Raw genomic sequence first — 16419 nt, 5'->3', positions numbered from 1 at the left:
CAGCTTTATTGATGTACAATTGATATATGCCAATACGTCTCTCCATGTAAAATGCATATATTTGAAGTATACAATTTGATGTTTTCATATGTATATACACCTGTAAAACCATTACACAATCAAGATAATGAACATATCCATCACTTCCCAAAGGTCCCCGCTTTGTCTCTTTTTAATAATCCTCCCTACCTTCCTCACCCTGCAACTACTGAAAATTCTCAGAAATACAAACTATAGTAACTTTTGATCTAGAGGACTAAACAGAACAACAGCAAAAAAAGATCTCAGGACCTGATGAAGACTCAGGTGTTGGAGGGGACCAGCTGGAATTTAGAATTAGTTGAGTCTAAGTTTAGCCTGAAGCGCTCACCAATTTGAGTAGCAAAGCAGCAAGGAAAGAACCTGAGTGTTAGGAGAGGGTGGTATCTTCCCTAGGGACAAAAACCACAAAGTCATTGGGCCTAGTTCCAGTTCAACAGGTGCCTGGGAATATTGGTAGGCTGGCACCTTCAATCTTTGGCCTGGGTAGGGTCTTAGGAGAAGGATTATACTGAAGGCTTCAGCTAAATAAAAGGCCTCTTCCTATTTATCAAAGCACTTTTTTTGGTATGCTGATTATAGGTTTAACATGTCTTGTCCCTGCTGCTAGACTGTGAACTCCTGCAAGGCTTTTATGTCCTCAGCACCTAATGATCCCTGATAAGCACTCAAATATTTATTGAACAAATATGCAGCCAACTATAAAATGCTGTGAGTTTCTCAGTATGTAGTAAGGGTACATTTCCCTTAAGTTGGTATTTTCTGGGCCAGGCATGGCGGCTCACGCCTGTAATCCCAGCACTTTGGGAGGCCGAGGCAAGGCGGACGGATGACGAAGTCAGGAGTTTGAGACCAGCCTGACCAATATGGTGAAACCCTGTCTCTACTAAAAGTACAAAATTAGCCGGGCGTGGTGACGCAGGCCTGTAATCTCAGCTATTCGGGAGGCTGAGGCAGGAGAATTGCTTGAACCCGGGAGGCGGAGGTTAGAGTGAGCCAAGTTGCGCCACTGCACCCCAGTCTGGGTGACAGAGTAAGACTCCGTCTCAAACATAAATAAATAAATAGGTATTTCCATGGAAACAGAAACAGATTTAATCTGGGGCCTGCATGTGAGTGATCAGCTTGGTTGGGATGGGGCCTCTGGAGGGTCCAAGGCTTTGGAGGAAGGAGAGTGAGTAGGTAGTTCAGAGAGGGACAGAAAGATTCCTTTTATTGGCAAGAAAACCCCTCAGTTCATCTTCAGCTACACCAAAGGTATGGGGGCTCTGGTGGAGGTACTGTGCAGGGGTATCTGGAGTAGTTACTGTTAGGTACACTTTGGATTCAGTAGCCCAGGCTTTGCCCTAGGGAGAGACAGTTGTCATTTCAAGGAAGACTGCTTTATACGGTCAGACACCTGGTTCACACGGCCTTAGCAGCAGCGTGCCACCACCCCAATCCCACACATAAGCGTGAGGGGTCACAGAGGTAGTTAGAATGATGGGATCCAAGGATCTCATCTCTCCAGATCCACTCACACCAGGAGTTAATCGCTCCAGCGCCGGGCTCTGAGTCCCTCCCTCTCTCGCCCGAGCTCCGCCCCCCTTCCCTCTCGGCGGTCCTGGCGGGCTTCCCGTGGAGGGGGCGGCCCCAGCCCGAGCGCTAGGCCGGGCGGAGCTCCGGCCCGGGCGGAGCCGCGGCCGCCGCGTCCGGCCGCTGGACCGAACTTCTGCCGTGCGGACAGCAGGAGCGGCGCCGAGCCCCATGCCCCCACCTCTCCAGCCCGCCCTCTGAGCCTCCCGAACCCTCTCTCCATTTCCCACAACTGTGCTGGTAAGTCCCGCTCCCCGCACCAAACTTTTTTTGCTGCTGAGTTTGAGTCCTACGATCGGACCACGAGCTGCATTGTAGTTGGTGTTGGGGGGGAGGAGGAGAGGGTGAATTGAGCATAGCTGTCTTGAACTGAATGCCGACTCCACGGCTTCCCTAAGACGGATCAGCGCTCGCCCATTTCCCGAGTTGGAAGACCTCTCGATTTTAGTTGCTTAAACTTATGTAGAGATGGAGATGAGGGTTTGCGCTCCAACTTCGCTACCCCCTCCCCCATTTCTCTGAGCTCTAGCAGTTCCCGATACTTTCCCTCCATCTTTCAAGTATCTTTGGCTCCCTAAAAGCTTGTCCCCTCCCAACTCTGCCGTGGCAAAGCCCCCCTCCACCAGGCACTTCGGGCCCGCCTCCTCTTCGTTGCCCTAGGGGACCCCGCGATCTTGGGGGCCATAAACTCCCTCCGGGGCTACGCGTCCTGCCAACCCGCCGCAGACATGTAGCTGCTGGGTCCGCTGTGGAGGGAGGGGCTCAGGCTGGGGCTAGTCCGAAGCCAGGCGGGCGGGGCCGGGAAGGGGAGGTATAGGGGGCCGGACGGGGCGGAGCAGGCGGCATTTGCGGCCGGCGCCGGGGTGGAGAGTTGTGCGCCGGTCCCTGGGCCTGAGCTCCGGCTCCGGCTAGGGCGCCTGCGATGTCTCAAGATGGCGGAGCTGGGCGAATTAAAGGTACCGGCCCCCTCCCCCATCCCCATCTGGACTGATTCCGGCGGTACGCCGTGTCCGGGAAGCGACCGAGACTGGGTGCCGGGGCTCGGGTGGGCGCCGACGACGTGGCAGGCACGGGCTGCTGAGGATGGGAAAGAAGTGGCTGAGAGCGAGGAAGGGGCTGCGGCGGGGCTCCGGGGGCGGGGCTGCGGGGCAGATGTAGGGGTGGGGCCGAGGGGAATTGCAGCTGTTGGGGGCTGAGGCGCAGGGGGCGGGGACGAAGGGTAGAAGTCGGATTTAGTAGTAGGGGCAGTTGTTGGGGTAGGGCCAGGGGGAAAAGCTGCTGTAGAGGCACTGGGGGCGAGTCGATCGAGGCCAAGAGATGCGACAGTAGGGGGCAGATGCAGGGATGGGACCGCGGGGCAGATGTAGGGGAGGCTCCGGGGGAAAGGCAGCTGAAAGGGTAGGGTCTTTGGGGCTACTCTCGGGATCCGAGCTTTGGGAAATACCAGTAGGCGGCTGAGATGCAGGGGGCGGGGCTGTGCGGGCCGATACCTCGAGGGGTGGGGCAGAAGCATCCTGGAGGCTCAGAGGAAGGTTCTGCCTTAGTGAATCGCGATGTTTGGGCAGAGGCAGAGGCATGTGAAACTATGAGATAGAAAGGAGGGAAGTTATAGGGAAAGCTAATGGAAAAAATAAGACAGGACAGAGGAGATAAAGATGGGGAGAAAGAGGAGCAAGTTTCTCATCACATTCCACAAAAGGGGTCCAAGACAAAGCCTCCTGTGAGAAGAATTGTGTAGGGCTAGCAAGCCCTGCCCATGACAGGATCTCCTAGAGATTCACAGAAGGGAGTCCTCCCTCTAAGGAGAGCGCTCCCCTCCTTCTGCCACACAGAGTTTGGAGGGTGACCACGTCTGAGGACATCTCATAGAACCTTAAACCACCGAGTTCATCCCCATGCCTCCTGGTTTTCTTCTGCCCTTTGAAATGGAGCTATGGTCCTGGGTAGTCTGGAGGTCTAGCCACTGGGCCCAGCTACCTTCAGGGAATTTGCGATTCTGTGCCCTGACTCAGAGGCTTTTCCTTCACCCACCCAGGGCCTCTGTTTAGAGCTCTGCCCGCTCCTCTTCCACCCGTGTAGGGGGGCTGTAGGTTGTACAGGAGTATTATTTTCTCTATGTAGGAGAGACGCCAGATAATGGTTCCTGGCAGATAGAGTAAACAGGCAGGATACTTGGACTCAGTGAATCACTGTTAATCTCCTCAACCTAAGTTTTGGTCCTGTTTCCCTTCCAGAAAAATAGGACTAAGTTGTGGGGAGGGGGCGGTTATATTAATGATTCCAAGAAAGGATCTGGGGGAGTAATGAGCATTGAACCCTGACCTGAAAACCCCGGCCCACAGAAGCTTCAGAGGCTTGGGGGAAATAGCCAAGGAATTAAGGTGGTTTGGAGGGGTGGGCTGAAGGGCACAATCCTCCAGCCACCTGGCCCCTTTCTTCCCCGTGGGGCTGTCTGGCTTGAATCCTCTTGTCTCTCCCTCCTTCTCCCTGTCTCCTATCCTCTTCCCAGGAGGCTGGGATGAGTTTGAGTGTCTGAGAAAGGGCAAGAGAGGAGATAAGCAGCTTAAAGGAGAGTCCAGACTAGAGGCAGGGATGGAGGCGGGAGGCTGTATAGACTTGGAGGTGTGTCTGAGGGTGGCTTGCTGTCTGCCATTCCCTGCCCCACTCTGGCCACTTCCAGGCCTGGGGAGACAGACAGTGTTGCTCAAGCTTGGGGTGGGCAGGGGGTGGTGATGCTGCTGACCTGATGGTTGCTAAAGTGGGACTGAGATGTTCCTTTGGATAGGTTGACTACCTGGCAGTAATCCACTAGCTGCGAAGCATCATCTTTCCCATCAGTGCTGGAGGGAAAAAGGCACTGCCCACCTGGTAGCTCAGCCCATGTCTTGGCAGGGCAGGCCTGTGCAACGGAGGATTCTCAAGCTTCTCTGTTCTTCTCCACAGCACATGGTGATGAGTTTCCGGGTGTCTGAGCTCCAGGTGCTTCTTGGCTTTGCTGGCCGGAACAAGAGTGGGCGGAAGCACGAGCTCCTGGCCAAGGCCCTGCACCTCCTGAAGTCCAGCTGTGCCCCTAGCGTCCAGATGAAGATCAAAGAGCTTTACCGACGACGCTTTCCCCGGAAGACCCTGGGGCCCTCTGATCTCTCCCTTCTCTCTTTGCCTCCTGGCACCTCTCCTGTAGGCTCCCCTGGTCCTCTAGCTCCCATTCCCCCAACCCTCTTGGCCCCTGGCACCCTGCTGGGCCCCAAGCGTGAGGTGGACATGCACCCCCCTCTGGCCCAGCCTGTGCACCCTGATGTCACCATGAAACCATTGCCCTTCTATGAAGTCTACGGGGAGCTCATCCGGCCCACCACCCTTGGTATGGCTCTTTGTGGTCCCTTAGTCTTCTGGACTCCCTACCTGTTCCCCAGACATTTCTTAGGCTTTAGTCCTATGAGATCAGCGACCTGGGATGGGGGTGATTTCTGTGGCTGCCTGTGCATGGGCTTGGAATAACTGCCCCTTTGTATCCTCAGCATCCACTTCTAGCCAGCGGTTTGAGGAAGCGCACTTTACCTTTGCCCTCACACCCCAGCAAGTGCAGCAGATTCTTACATCCAGGTACATCTCTTCCAGTCTTCCTCCCTCATCCCTGGGGGGTTACCCCTGGACTCTGCTTTCTGACTTTCTTCTCTTCTGCCCTGCGCTTTTCCCTATCCATCCTCTTGTACCTACTTGTCTCTCGTTCTTTTGCGTGTCTCTTCTCTATCCTCCGGACATCTAACTTTCAGCCTCTCTGTGCGTTCACCCCTGCCCTCTGGGGGCTACATGCTGATATCTCTTCGTCTCCCTCCTTGTTACAGAGAGGTTCTGCCAGGAGCCAAATGTGATTATACCATACAGGTGCAGCTAAGGTGAGTTCATCCTCCCTATGCTGGGTACGCATTAGGGGTAGGAGTGAAGTAGGAGTATGACAGATACCCTTACAAGATGTCCCTGCTCTGCCACTGCCTACTGCAGCCCTGGGACTTTTGTTGGATGCTGAGGGCCATAGACATCTATGACTGATTTTCTGGGGTTCCCTGTCTCTCTGCCAGCTTCAGCTAAAGAAATTTCTTTCCAGTCTTTCTTCCTTTCTCATCTCTTACCAGGTTCTGTCTCTGTGAGACCAGCTGCCCCCAGGAAGATTATTTTCCCCCCAACCTCTTTGTCAAGGTCAATGGGAAACTGTGCCCCCTGCCGGTAAATGCTCTCCCTTTCTTCTGTCAGTTATCCCTTACCGTTTCAGTTCATAAATATTAACTACAAACCTGTTCTGAAAGAGGTATGCCTAGCACAGTGCGTGGCACATAGTAGGTGCTCAGTTTACTGACTGAATCAATATCATCTCAAGAGTATTGAGATAGGGCTGAACAAAGGTTCTGTCAGAACTCGGAGGAGGACATTAGTTCAACCCGAGATTTAAGAAAGACTTCTTTTTTTTTTTTTTTTTTTGAAACAGAGTCCTTGCTCTGTCACCCAGGCTGGAGTGCAGTGGCGGGATCTCGGCTCACTGCAACCGCTGCCTCCCGAGTTCAAGCGATTCTCTTGCCTCAGCCTCCCAAGTAGCTGGGATTACAGGTGCCCACCACCCTGCCCAGCTAATTTTTGTATTTTTATTAGAGACAGGGTTTTACCATGTTAGCCAGGCTGGTCTCGAACTCCTGACCTTAGGTGATCTGCCCACCTCGGCTTCCTAAAGTGCTGGGATTACAGGCGTGAGCCACCGCACCTGGCCAGAAAGACTTATAAGTCATGACCGAGAGCTGAGAGTTGGAAAAGGTGAGGCATCCTTATTCCTCCTCTTCAGGGACTCAGTGAGTGCGTTCCTTTTTTCTCCCCAGGAGTGAACCCCACACATAGCCCGAGACAGTGCTCCAGTTTTGTGAGCCACTGAATGGGCCTCCATCCCCTTGGTCAGTGAGTGAGGGAGTTGGCCTTCCCTCCAGGGAGTGAATAACCCGAGACAAGATATCCTTTGTTGAAAGAGCAGAGCCCCTTCCCAGAGCCACTTCTCCACTGACCGGTCCCTCCCTTCTCCAGGGTTACCTTCCCCCAACCAAGAATGGGGCTGAGCCCAAGAGGCCCAGCCGCCCCATCAACATCACACCTCTGGCTCGACTCTCAGCCACTGTTCCCAACACCATTGTGGTCAATTGGTCATCTGAGTTCGGACGGGTGAGCACAGCTAAAGCAGGGTGCCGGGAAAAGCCTGCTGAGGGCGAAGGGGAACCATCCAGTGTCCTGGGTTGGGGAAGCACTTTTCTCTTTATGGGTCTGTCTCTGGTCCTCATGGAACAAAAGTGGGCAGTGGTGGTATGAGAAGCAGAGGCTAATTGTCTACCCCCTACCTCCAAGTAGAATTACTCCTTGTCTGTGTACCTGGTGAGGCAGTTGACTGCAGGAACCCTTCTACAAAAACTTAGAGCAAAGGGAATCCGGAACCCAGACCACTCGCGGGCACTGAGTGAGTAACGTCTTTCCTCTCTTCCCCACCTGATCTGGATCCATGTCTTCCTGGCCCTCCAGTCTTCATAATTAAACCCGTACCTCTTTTTTGACAACTTACTTCCTTCTCACGTGAACCACATCCCTCCCCCTCTACCCCGACCAGTCTTCCAGTCTTTATAGTTGACGTTGGACCACTCCCAGGCAGTGAGTGACACCCTTGCATTTCCATTTATGTATCTGCTTTGCACCTCACAGTCCCTAACTCCAGCCGTGCTAGAATATGGGCTCTTTGGACTGGAAAGAATCTTAGGGATCCTCTAATCTAACCCTCACATGATGCTTCAACTCCTCCACATCATCTCTAACATAGCCAGAGTGTCACCCAGCTATGTTTAAGCATCTTCAGGGATGGGAAAATCCCCCACACCCAGCCTTTATCATCCATATCCCAGACCACTCCATGTGACGTCCCACTGGCCCCCAAAGACGCTCCACCCAGCACCCTCTCAGCCAGAGCCATCTGTTCCTGGCCTTACCAGCTCCTGGGCTGCCTCCAGCCTTGCTGACCCCATGGCTCTGGCCTCACTTTTGTTTCAGTCAAGGAGAAATTGACTGCTGACCCTGACAGTGAGGTGGCCACTACGAGTCTCCGGGTGTCACTCATGTGCCCGGTGGGTAAAAGGGGAGAAGGGAACAGGGTGGGAAGGGAGTTGGGTTTAGCCTGTGGACTTTGATGAGGGTTCCTAGGAATACTGGAGTGAAGTTTTCTGGGATGAAACCAGACTGGAGCCTCTGACAAGAGAAATTGCTTCTCCTCAGCTAGGGAAGATGCGCCTCACTGTCCCTTGTCGTGCCCTCACCTGCGCCCACCTGCAGAGCTTCGATGCTGCCCTTTATCTCCAGATGAATGAGAAGAAGCCTACGTGGACATGTCCTGTGTGTGACAAGAAGGCTCCCTATGAATCTCTTATCATTGATGGGTAGGGCCATTTTGCTTCCTCTTAACCTAGGACATCTGCTAGGACCCTCTTTTCTTTGTTATTTCTTTTTCTTTTTTTTTTTTTTTGAGATGGAGTCTTACTTTGTTGCCCAGGCTGGAGTGCAGTGGTGCAATCTTGGCTCACTGCAACCTCCGCCTCCTGGGTTCAGGCGATTCTCCTGCCTCAGCCTCCTGAGTAGCTGGGATTACAGGTCCGTGCCACCACGCCTGGCTAATTTTTGTATCTTTAGTAGAGACGGGGTTTCACCATGTTGGGCAGGCTGGTCTTGAACTCCTGACCTCAGGTGATCCGCCCACCTCGGCCTCCCAAAGTGCTGGGATTACAGGCGTGAGACACCATACCCAGTCTATATTTCTTTTTTAGCCACCACCTCCTTCAGGGTTTTTAATTTATATGGCTTACTTCTCCTCACATGAACCCCAGGTCTCACCTTATCTATCCCTTTTGCCAATTTGTGTGTGTGTGTGTATGTGCGTGTATGTGGAGTGGGAGGGCAATATTAAGAACTTAGTATATACAAGGCATCTTGCTGAGTACTTTTAATGAGTTATCTCATTGAAACCTCACAATAAGCTTATGGACTGGGTGCAGTGGCTCACATCTGTAATTCCAACACTGGAAGGCCGACATGGAAAGATCATTTGAGGCTAGGAGTCTGAGACCAGCCTGGGCAACAGAGTAAGACCCTCTCTCTATAAAAAATTAAGAAAGTTAGCCAGGCATGGTATAATAGCTCATGACTGTAGTCTTAGCTGCTCAGGAGGCTGAGTGGGGAGGAAGGTTTGAACCCAGGAGTTTGAGGCTGTAGTGAGCTATGACTGCATTACTGCACCCCAGCCTGGGCAACAGATTGAGACCCTGTCTCAAAAAAAAGAAATAATCCTATGATTGGCTAGTGACACTCACCCAGAAAAAAAAAAAAAAAAGAAAACAATAACCCTATGAGATAGGTAGTATCATTACACATGAGGAAACTGTGAGGCCGAGAGAGATTGAATCTTGCTCAAGGTTACATTGTTAAGTGGCAGAGCCCGTACTGAACTGTCATAGTATATCACCTATAACAACTATCTGACTTCCCACTGAGCATTGCAGTAAGGTTCTTTCGAGGGCCTGGAAGTTCTGATCTTTTGATCTTGCTAGTCTTAACCCCTTTTCGGAATCTACATTATGGTTCTTGTTCCCAGTCCCCCCCGACGGTTTTTTTTGTGTTTGTTTATTTGTCTGTTTTTGAGACAGGGTCTTGTTCTGTTGCCCAGACTGGAGTATAGTAGCACAATCATAGCTCACTGCAGCCTCGACCTCCTGGCCCCAAGTGATCTTCCCACCTTGGCCTCCCAAAGTGCTGGGATTGCAGGCATGAGCTACCATGCCTGGCCCAGGCTGGAGTGGTATGGCACAGTCTTATGATCTCGACTCACTGCAACCTCTGCCTTCTGGGTTCAAGCAATTCTCCTGCCTCAGCCTCCCAAGTAGCTGGGATTACAGGCATGTGCTGCCACATCCGGCTAATTTTGTATTTTTGGTAGAGATGAGGTTTCACCATGTTGGCCAGGCTGGTCTCGAACTCCTGACCTCAGGTGATCCACCCGCCTCGACCTTTGAAAGTGTGATTACAGGTGTGAGCCACAGCGCCGGCCTTTTTTTTTTTTTGAGGCAGAGCCTTGCTCTGTTGCCCAAGGTGGAGAACAGTGGTGTGATCTAGCCTCACGGCAACCTCTGCCTCCCGGGTTCAAGCGATTCTCGTGCCTCAGCCTCCCAAGTAGCTGGGATTATAGGCATGTGCCACCACACCTGGCTAATGTTTGTATTTTTAGTAGAGATGAGGTTTCACCATGTTGGCCAGGCTGGTCTTAAACTCCAAGCCTCAAGTGATTCACCTGTCTCTACCTCCCAAAGTGCTGGGATTATAGGCGTGAGCCACTTCACCCGGCCTCAGATTGTATTTATTTTAAAACCTGTTACTTAGTTTGCAAAGCTCTTTTACATACCTTCTGTTACTTGATTCCAACAACTCAGAGAGGTCCAGTAGGATGGATAATGTCCTTATTTTACAGATGAGGAAACTGAGGTACAGGAAGGCGAGTTATAGAACTCTCTGGCTACTGTTCCGCTCATCTCCCAGCCCCATGAATTTTCATCTCTCTCCTCCCCCAGTTTATTTATGGAGATTCTTAGTTCCTGTTCAGATTGTGATGAGATCCAATTCATGGAAGATGGATCCTGGTGCCCAATGAAACCCAAGAAGGAGGCATCTGAGGTTTGCCCCCCGCCAGGGTATGGGCTGGATGGTGAGTGACCCCCTGTTCCCCAGCTAAGCTAAATCTTGGATGGCCTCTTCTCTGAGACATAGTCTTCGTAATATCCGCAGGCCTCCAGTACAGCCCAGTCCAGGAGGGAAATCCATCAGAGAATAAGAAGAAGGTCGAAGTTATTGACTTGACAATAGAAAGCTCATCAGATGAGGAGGATCTGCCCCCTACCAAGAAGCACTGTTCTGTCACCTCAGCTGCCATCCCGGCCCTACCTGGAAGCAAAGGGTATGAGAAAATAGGCTGAATCTACAGCAAAAGGGACAGGGGAAGAAGTCAGGAATGCTTTCTGATCATTGGACAAAGCCTGGGGCAAGAGAAATGTGGAGGGGACAGAGAGGGAACCTGGGGACCTGAGCTGGGTGAGGGCATCTGTGGTTTGCTGGCTGCCTCAGCTCTTCTCTACCCACAGAGTCCTGACGTCTGGCCACCAGCCATCCTCGGTGCTAAGGAGCCCTGCCATGGGTGCATTGGGTGGGGATTTCCTGTCCAGTCTCCCACTACATGAGTACCCACCTGCCTTCCCACTGGGAGCCGATATCCAAGGTATGACATGGATCATAAGATGGACCCTGCACTGCCACACCCTCCCCAGAGCTACATCAGAACCCCTGTTCCTTCTCAAAGCTTCCTGCTTCTCCTGCAAGGGGCCACAGTCCAAAGTGCTTTGTCTTTTGGTGGTAAAGGGGTCAGATAGGAGGTTGATTTTGATTTTTCTTTTCTTGCCAGGTTTAGATTTATTTTCATTTCTTCAGACAGAGAGTCAGGTAAGTGGTTCTTTCTTCAGAAGGTCTCAGATCTCTGAAGTGTCCTTTAGGCACTGATGGGACCCCTCCCTCTCTTATGATCTCTGGGGATGTAAATCTGCTTTTCTGTGAGGGCAGTGGGGTGTAGGTAGCTTATTACCCTCCTCAGCCCCACTGGTAGTTCCTGAGATTCCTACTTAGGCCTCCTTCGTAGATCCCCTGTTACTATTCTGCCCCGGCCTACTCACCCCCACCCCCGTGTGCACTTAGAGCACCATGCCTGCCCTAACCGGACATTCCACACATTTCAGACACCCACAACGCCAAGAACCTAGCAAGTTGGAGGAGCTCTCAAGGCAGGGAAAGGGGAAGGGTGTGGGGAAGTAGGGGAAAGAGGGAGAGGCTCTCCCTTTTCTCAGAGAATACCTTGGGATCCACAGGGGTTGATTGCCCCCATACGGCATTTCTGAGATGAGTGACTGGGAGGTGGGGAAGTCAGGATGAGATCTTAAACTATGTCCTTGATTATTCCTAGCACTATGGCCCCTCCGTCATCACCTCACTAGATGAGCAGGATGCCCTTGGCCACTTCTTCCAGTACCGAGGGACCCCTTCTCACTTTCTGGGCCCACTGGCCCCCACGTTGGGGAGCTCCCACCGCAGTGCCACTCCGGCGCCCCCTCCTGGCCGTGTCAGCAGCATTGTGGCCCCTGGGGGAGCCTTGAGGGAGGGGCATGGAGGACCCCTACCCTCAGGTCCTTCTTTGACTGGCTGTCGGTCAGACATCATTTCCCTGGACTGAGTTCCTTGGAGTATGGAAACTTCACTGTCCCCCAACACTGAGCAAGTATGCTGTGGAGTCCCAACCCCAGCTACTCTGATCCCTCTGCTGGCTCTGGCCAAGGGCCAGACAGACCTTCACAGATGCCTACTTTTGGCCTCATCTCTGCCTGACAAGGCCAGCACCCAAAGGGTTAATATTTAACCTCTTTTTAAGGACAATGGGGTTTGTTTTTGGAAATGTTCTTTAGATGGTGGCACATTCCTTTGGGTATGTTAACCTAGGCAGTGGGAGGTAAATGGGATGGGATGTGAGCTGGGAGAAGGGCTGAACCCTCAGCCTCAACTGTGTCTAGAGCCTCTTGGGAAAGGGGCACCTCTCTTGAACCCCAAATGCTCTCTCTTCTTATCCCCCAAACCCATGGCTCTATTTCTTCTTCACATCCATTGTCTCTTCATGTCCATTCCATTCCCTTCCCTTTGGCCACACAGGTGGAAAAACTGAGACAGGCAGTTTCAGAGATGGACAGAGAACTTTATTTTGGATTGTGGATGTGGATTTTTTTGTACATAAATAAGAAAAACCAAAATACTCCAAAGATGACTTCCCCTGCCTCCTACTCCAGTATGACAGAGGAGGATGTAAGGCCTTAGCCATGATCCCCCAGTGGTTTGGGAGTCAGGCCCGGCCTATTGCTTGGGTCTCTCTCTATTTATATATTTAAGTTCACAGTGTTTCTTATTCCGCCCTAAGCTTCTAGAGGCTCATGGCCCTGTGGTTAGGCCTGGCTCATTCTGCACCTTTCCAGGGAGGTGGGAGGACCCTGTGCCCTCCTTCCCAATCCTCTTTTTCAGGCTCGTCCAAGGCCTGGGACCTGTGTTGTAATTTTACTTTTTATTCCTAAAGTTGTAGTGAAGCTCTCACCCATAATAAAGGTTGTGAATGTTCTGTGAGTGTCACGGAGATGGGCTAGGGAGGGGATTTTACACTTCACTTTCCAGACCCCTGGTTTGGGGGAAGAGGGTCCATGTTCCATTCTTCCTTTGCTGGCCCTGGGTCCAGGTGAGCTCCACTTTTACACGGTGGGGGTGTTCCATGGAGGAATTCCCAGAGAGGTTGTCCTTCCTTCCTTTCCCCCATGCCTGTAAAAACCAGACCATTCCAGCCCAGTGCTGTGGAGCTCTCCAGTCCCTTTTCACTTTTCCCTGCCCAGATGTTGCAGCCAGAGCCTGAGGGCAAACTTGGTTCCAGTGCTGACTCTCTCTTTGCCCTCTGCCATGGTTGGGATCATCCGCAGCAGGGTGGACATGGGCAGGACCAGAGGTCGGGCTCTTCCATCCTCTTCTAGTTCCAGTGCACTGCATAGTGACAACTCCTGTTGGGGCTGTGCCTTGTAGCTTACAAAGAACTTACATGTATGTGAGGTCCCCGAATCCTCCCAACTACCACAGGAGGTGGTGGGTGTTGATCTCATTTGCAGAAAGGAAACAGGTTCAAGGAGGGTTAAATGACTTGCCCCTCTGTTAGAACTGACACTTAGACCTTCAATGCTAGCCAGTTAGAGCACGAATCCTTGGGGTTTGATGGTCAGTGTCTTAGATCTCATGGATCTTCTTAATTATCACCTGACCCACTCTCTTTAAATCTCCCCACACCACCAAATTCCATCCTGAGGAGAGGATAGACGCTGTACTTCTCAACATGAATATGCTGGTGTATTAGAGGCTGAGGGAGAAGCTCTTACTTACAGGACAGAGGGTGGTAGGTCCTGGGGGAGAAGTCTGGGTGTCTCTGTCCCATCCTCTGTGGCAGCCACTGCAGCAGCTACATCTGGTGTCAGCCACATAAGGGCGCTCACCTCACTTGGGTTTGGTTGGATCCGGGCCTGGGGTCAGACGTGGTGACCCCTGAGTCATTGCCTCTCCCTGGGATGCCTGTTCGTGATCAAAACCTACCTGCACTTTTCAAGGAGAAAGGCAGGCGCAACGGGAAAGGGTATTGCACATTCTTGGTTATCTCTGACCCCCGCCCCCTTCCCCCCACCCCTGCTGCCCAGCTTCCAATCACAGGCAGAACCAGGTTGCTTGGGCTCCCCTGAGCCCTGTTTCCTTCCCTCACTGCCAGCCCTACCTGCAGCTGCTGCTGTGATTCCTGGGAGATCACGAGTAGATACAGAACAATGTGATGGTACTTGGGTAAACCCCAGCTCAGCCTAGGAGGGTAGGCAGACTAGGAAAAGGAAACAGCAAAAGTGAGAACTTTCTGTCATGTTTTTTCTTTTTTTTTTTTTTTCAGATGGAGTTTCGCTCTTGTCACCCAGGCTGGCCTGCAGTGGCGCGATCTTGGCTCACTGCAACCTCTGCCTCTTGGGTTCAAGCGATTCTCCAGCCTCAGCCTTCAGAGTAGCTGGGATTACAGGTGACTGCCACCACGCCCAGCTAATTTTTGTATTTTTAGTAGAGACGCGGTTTTGCCATGTTGTCCAGGCTGGTCTCGAACTTCTGACCTCACGTGATCCGCCCACCTCGGCCTCCCAAAGTGCTGGGATTATAGGCATGAGCCACCACACCCGGCCCTTTCTGTCACTTTTTGAGACTTTGTTAATACAGCTTTAGGGTGAAACAAAATGGTGGCCAAAAGCTGAGGGCATGGATGGTATAGATGACACAGCAGGGACATGGGTGAGGGTTATGGATTTGGGGACTCCAGCCCACTTATGTGCTATTGTTTCCCTTGTAGCCAAGGCAGGTAGGGGCTGATCTATGGACTTTGGTGGGTAGTTGTTGAGGTCTGTTGGTTAAATATGAAGGGGCTTCTCCCACCTCCTTGTCTCACCTCCCATAAACCCAGAGGGACCCAAGAGAACTGGCCCTGGGGCAGGTGTAGTCCACACTCTTCCCAAAGTTCTCGAAGCCCTCCGTCCAGCAGCTGGGAGTCAGAGAGGACACATCAGATTGGCCAGTGCCTGATTCCTCCAAGTCCTCCTGCTTGCCCCTCCCTCAGCCCACACCCAAGGTGGTCCTAGGCATGGGTCTCTTGGCTCAGGTTGGATCAGCTGACTGGTTACCTCCTCCTCAAGTTCCACGTGCCCACCTGCAACAACAGCGGGGCCAATAGGTGAATGGTGGTGGTCTTGACCAGGGACCGCCCACTCACTGTTGACATTTCTCTCCCCCGCAGTGAACACAGGGACTTGCAGTCACTTGTGGCTATGAAGATGCCACATTTTGGGGCCCACTTTATCCTTTTGAGACTGGGGAAAACATAGTTGCGGGGAAAGGGCAAATTTATTTTCTGTACGTGGGGCCTTGTCCCCAGAATACTCACCCGGGGGTACCCAGAGGTTGGGGGAAACGCTGAGGGTGCGTGCCCTTCTGGTCAGCAAGACAGTCTTGTCGCTGGACTGCAGAATGACGGCCACACCCAGGTCCACACCTCGATCTGTGGGCAGCTCAGCCCCAGGAACCCTGGGCCGCTCGTCCAGGGCCGCAAAAGGGCAGAAAGGGGGTTGCTGGCAGAAGGAAGCCAGCTGGGTTAAGGCTTCAGAAGTGGGGCGGCACTGGGTGGGCGTGACTTTCAAAAATGGGGCTACCCCGCGCGTTGGAGGCGGGGTCCTCGCCGCCAGTTCCCACCCGATTTCAGTCCCCGTCTTCGGCCCTTCACTGCCCCCACTCCCGCTCTGAGGCCCCTTTCTGCTGACCTGGAGCGGAAGCCTAGCGGAGGCGCCTGGGAAGGGCCTGCTCGAGAGGACAAGCCGTCCTCGCTTCAAGCTGCAGTGAATGGGCCACGGCCCGAGCCCTGGCCCGGCTCCCAGGAGGCCACACACACTCCGTGCGAAGCTCACCGACTCCGGACGCCCGGACAGGAGCAGCTGTACCCGCGCCGCGGCCATAACGCGACTCTGGGGTCGCTGCGGCCCGCCTGGCGCCCTCTGGTGGCCTAGCGACGCTTCCTCTTGGAGCGTTCCGCGGGGTCGGAAGGTAGCGGGGTTTCCGAAAGTCCCCGGGAAATCCGGGCACATCTTTTGAGGATGACCCATGGGTATAATATTAAACCACAAAGAATACCTCTAAATGTTCAGCTCCTATTTCCTTCCTATCTTCTCTGTTTAGGACAATGACCCCCAGACCGACTGACTTCAGGACTCACATGTTACTTCCTACCAGCCCTAAGCTGAACTGTAAGCACCCTCTACAGCACTGTGCACACCTGTTACAGCAGGCAGGCATCACTTTGAATTCATTATCTCCAAGCGAAACACGCCACATAACATTTTCGAGACCACTTCTTCTTTCACTTCACCCAAATGGCAACCAAGTATGCAGATGCTATCTCCTTAAACTTCCTCAAACCCATGTTCTCTCCAGCCTTCATTCATTGCCCTAGTTTAAGCCTTCCTCATATTTTGCCTGAGATATTATTGCAAGTCTCCAAATAGTCTTGCCCCTACCAGTTCATCCTCTACAGTGCTGCCAGAGTGATGTTTCGTTTTG

At 52.6% G+C, this 16419-nt stretch overlaps 2 protein-coding genes across 4 annotated transcripts; one reads left to right on the top strand and one right to left on the bottom strand.

Annotated features, from left to right (window-relative positions):
- Nucleotides 1-1659: 1659 nt before the first annotated feature.
- On the top strand, nt 1660-12874 carry PIAS3 (protein inhibitor of activated STAT 3). 3 transcript variants are annotated; one of them, XM_025375359.1, is made up of 15 exons: nt 1715-1854; nt 4124-4236; nt 4558-4975; nt 5133-5217; nt 5460-5510; nt 5748-5838; nt 6679-6813; nt 6997-7102; nt 7684-7757; nt 7906-8066; nt 10245-10378; nt 10459-10627; nt 10812-10945; nt 11129-11166; nt 11681-12874. In XM_025375359.1, exons 2-15 carry the CDS (start codon nt 4207-4209, stop codon nt 11945-11947), a joined length of 1893 nt encoding a protein of 630 aa, XP_025231144.1. In that variant the 5' UTR covers nt 1715-1854; nt 4124-4206; the 3' UTR covers nt 11948-12874. The 3 variants fall into 3 exon arrangements, with proteins under 3 accessions (XP_025231155.1, XP_025231144.1, XP_025231150.1); XM_025375370.1 differs by lacking the exon at nt 4124-4236 and having other exon boundaries at nt 1660-1854; XM_025375365.1 differs by lacking the exons at nt 1715-1854; nt 4124-4236 and adding an exon at nt 2317-2570.
- On the bottom strand, nt 12440-16277 carry NUDT17 (nudix hydrolase 17). The gene is made up of 8 exons (XM_025375696.1): nt 15627-16277; nt 15254-15437; nt 14994-15019; nt 14762-14854; nt 14057-14155; nt 13675-13811; nt 13133-13284; nt 12440-13020 (listed from the first exon to the last, which is right to left on the bottom strand). The coding sequence occupies exons 1-8, from the start codon at nt 15963-15965 to the stop codon at nt 12917-12919; spliced, it is 1134 nt and encodes a 377-aa protein (XP_025231481.1). The 5' UTR covers nt 15966-16277; the 3' UTR covers nt 12440-12916.
- Between the last annotated feature and the right edge of the window lie 142 nt (nt 16278-16419).

Source organism: Theropithecus gelada, chromosome 1 (assembly GCF_003255815.1).
Source record: "Theropithecus gelada isolate Dixy chromosome 1, Tgel_1.0, whole genome shotgun sequence".
NCBI classification, from domain to species: domain Eukaryota; kingdom Metazoa; phylum Chordata; class Mammalia; order Primates; family Cercopithecidae; genus Theropithecus; species Theropithecus gelada.
This window is presented reverse-complemented; position numbering and strand designations above follow the sequence as displayed.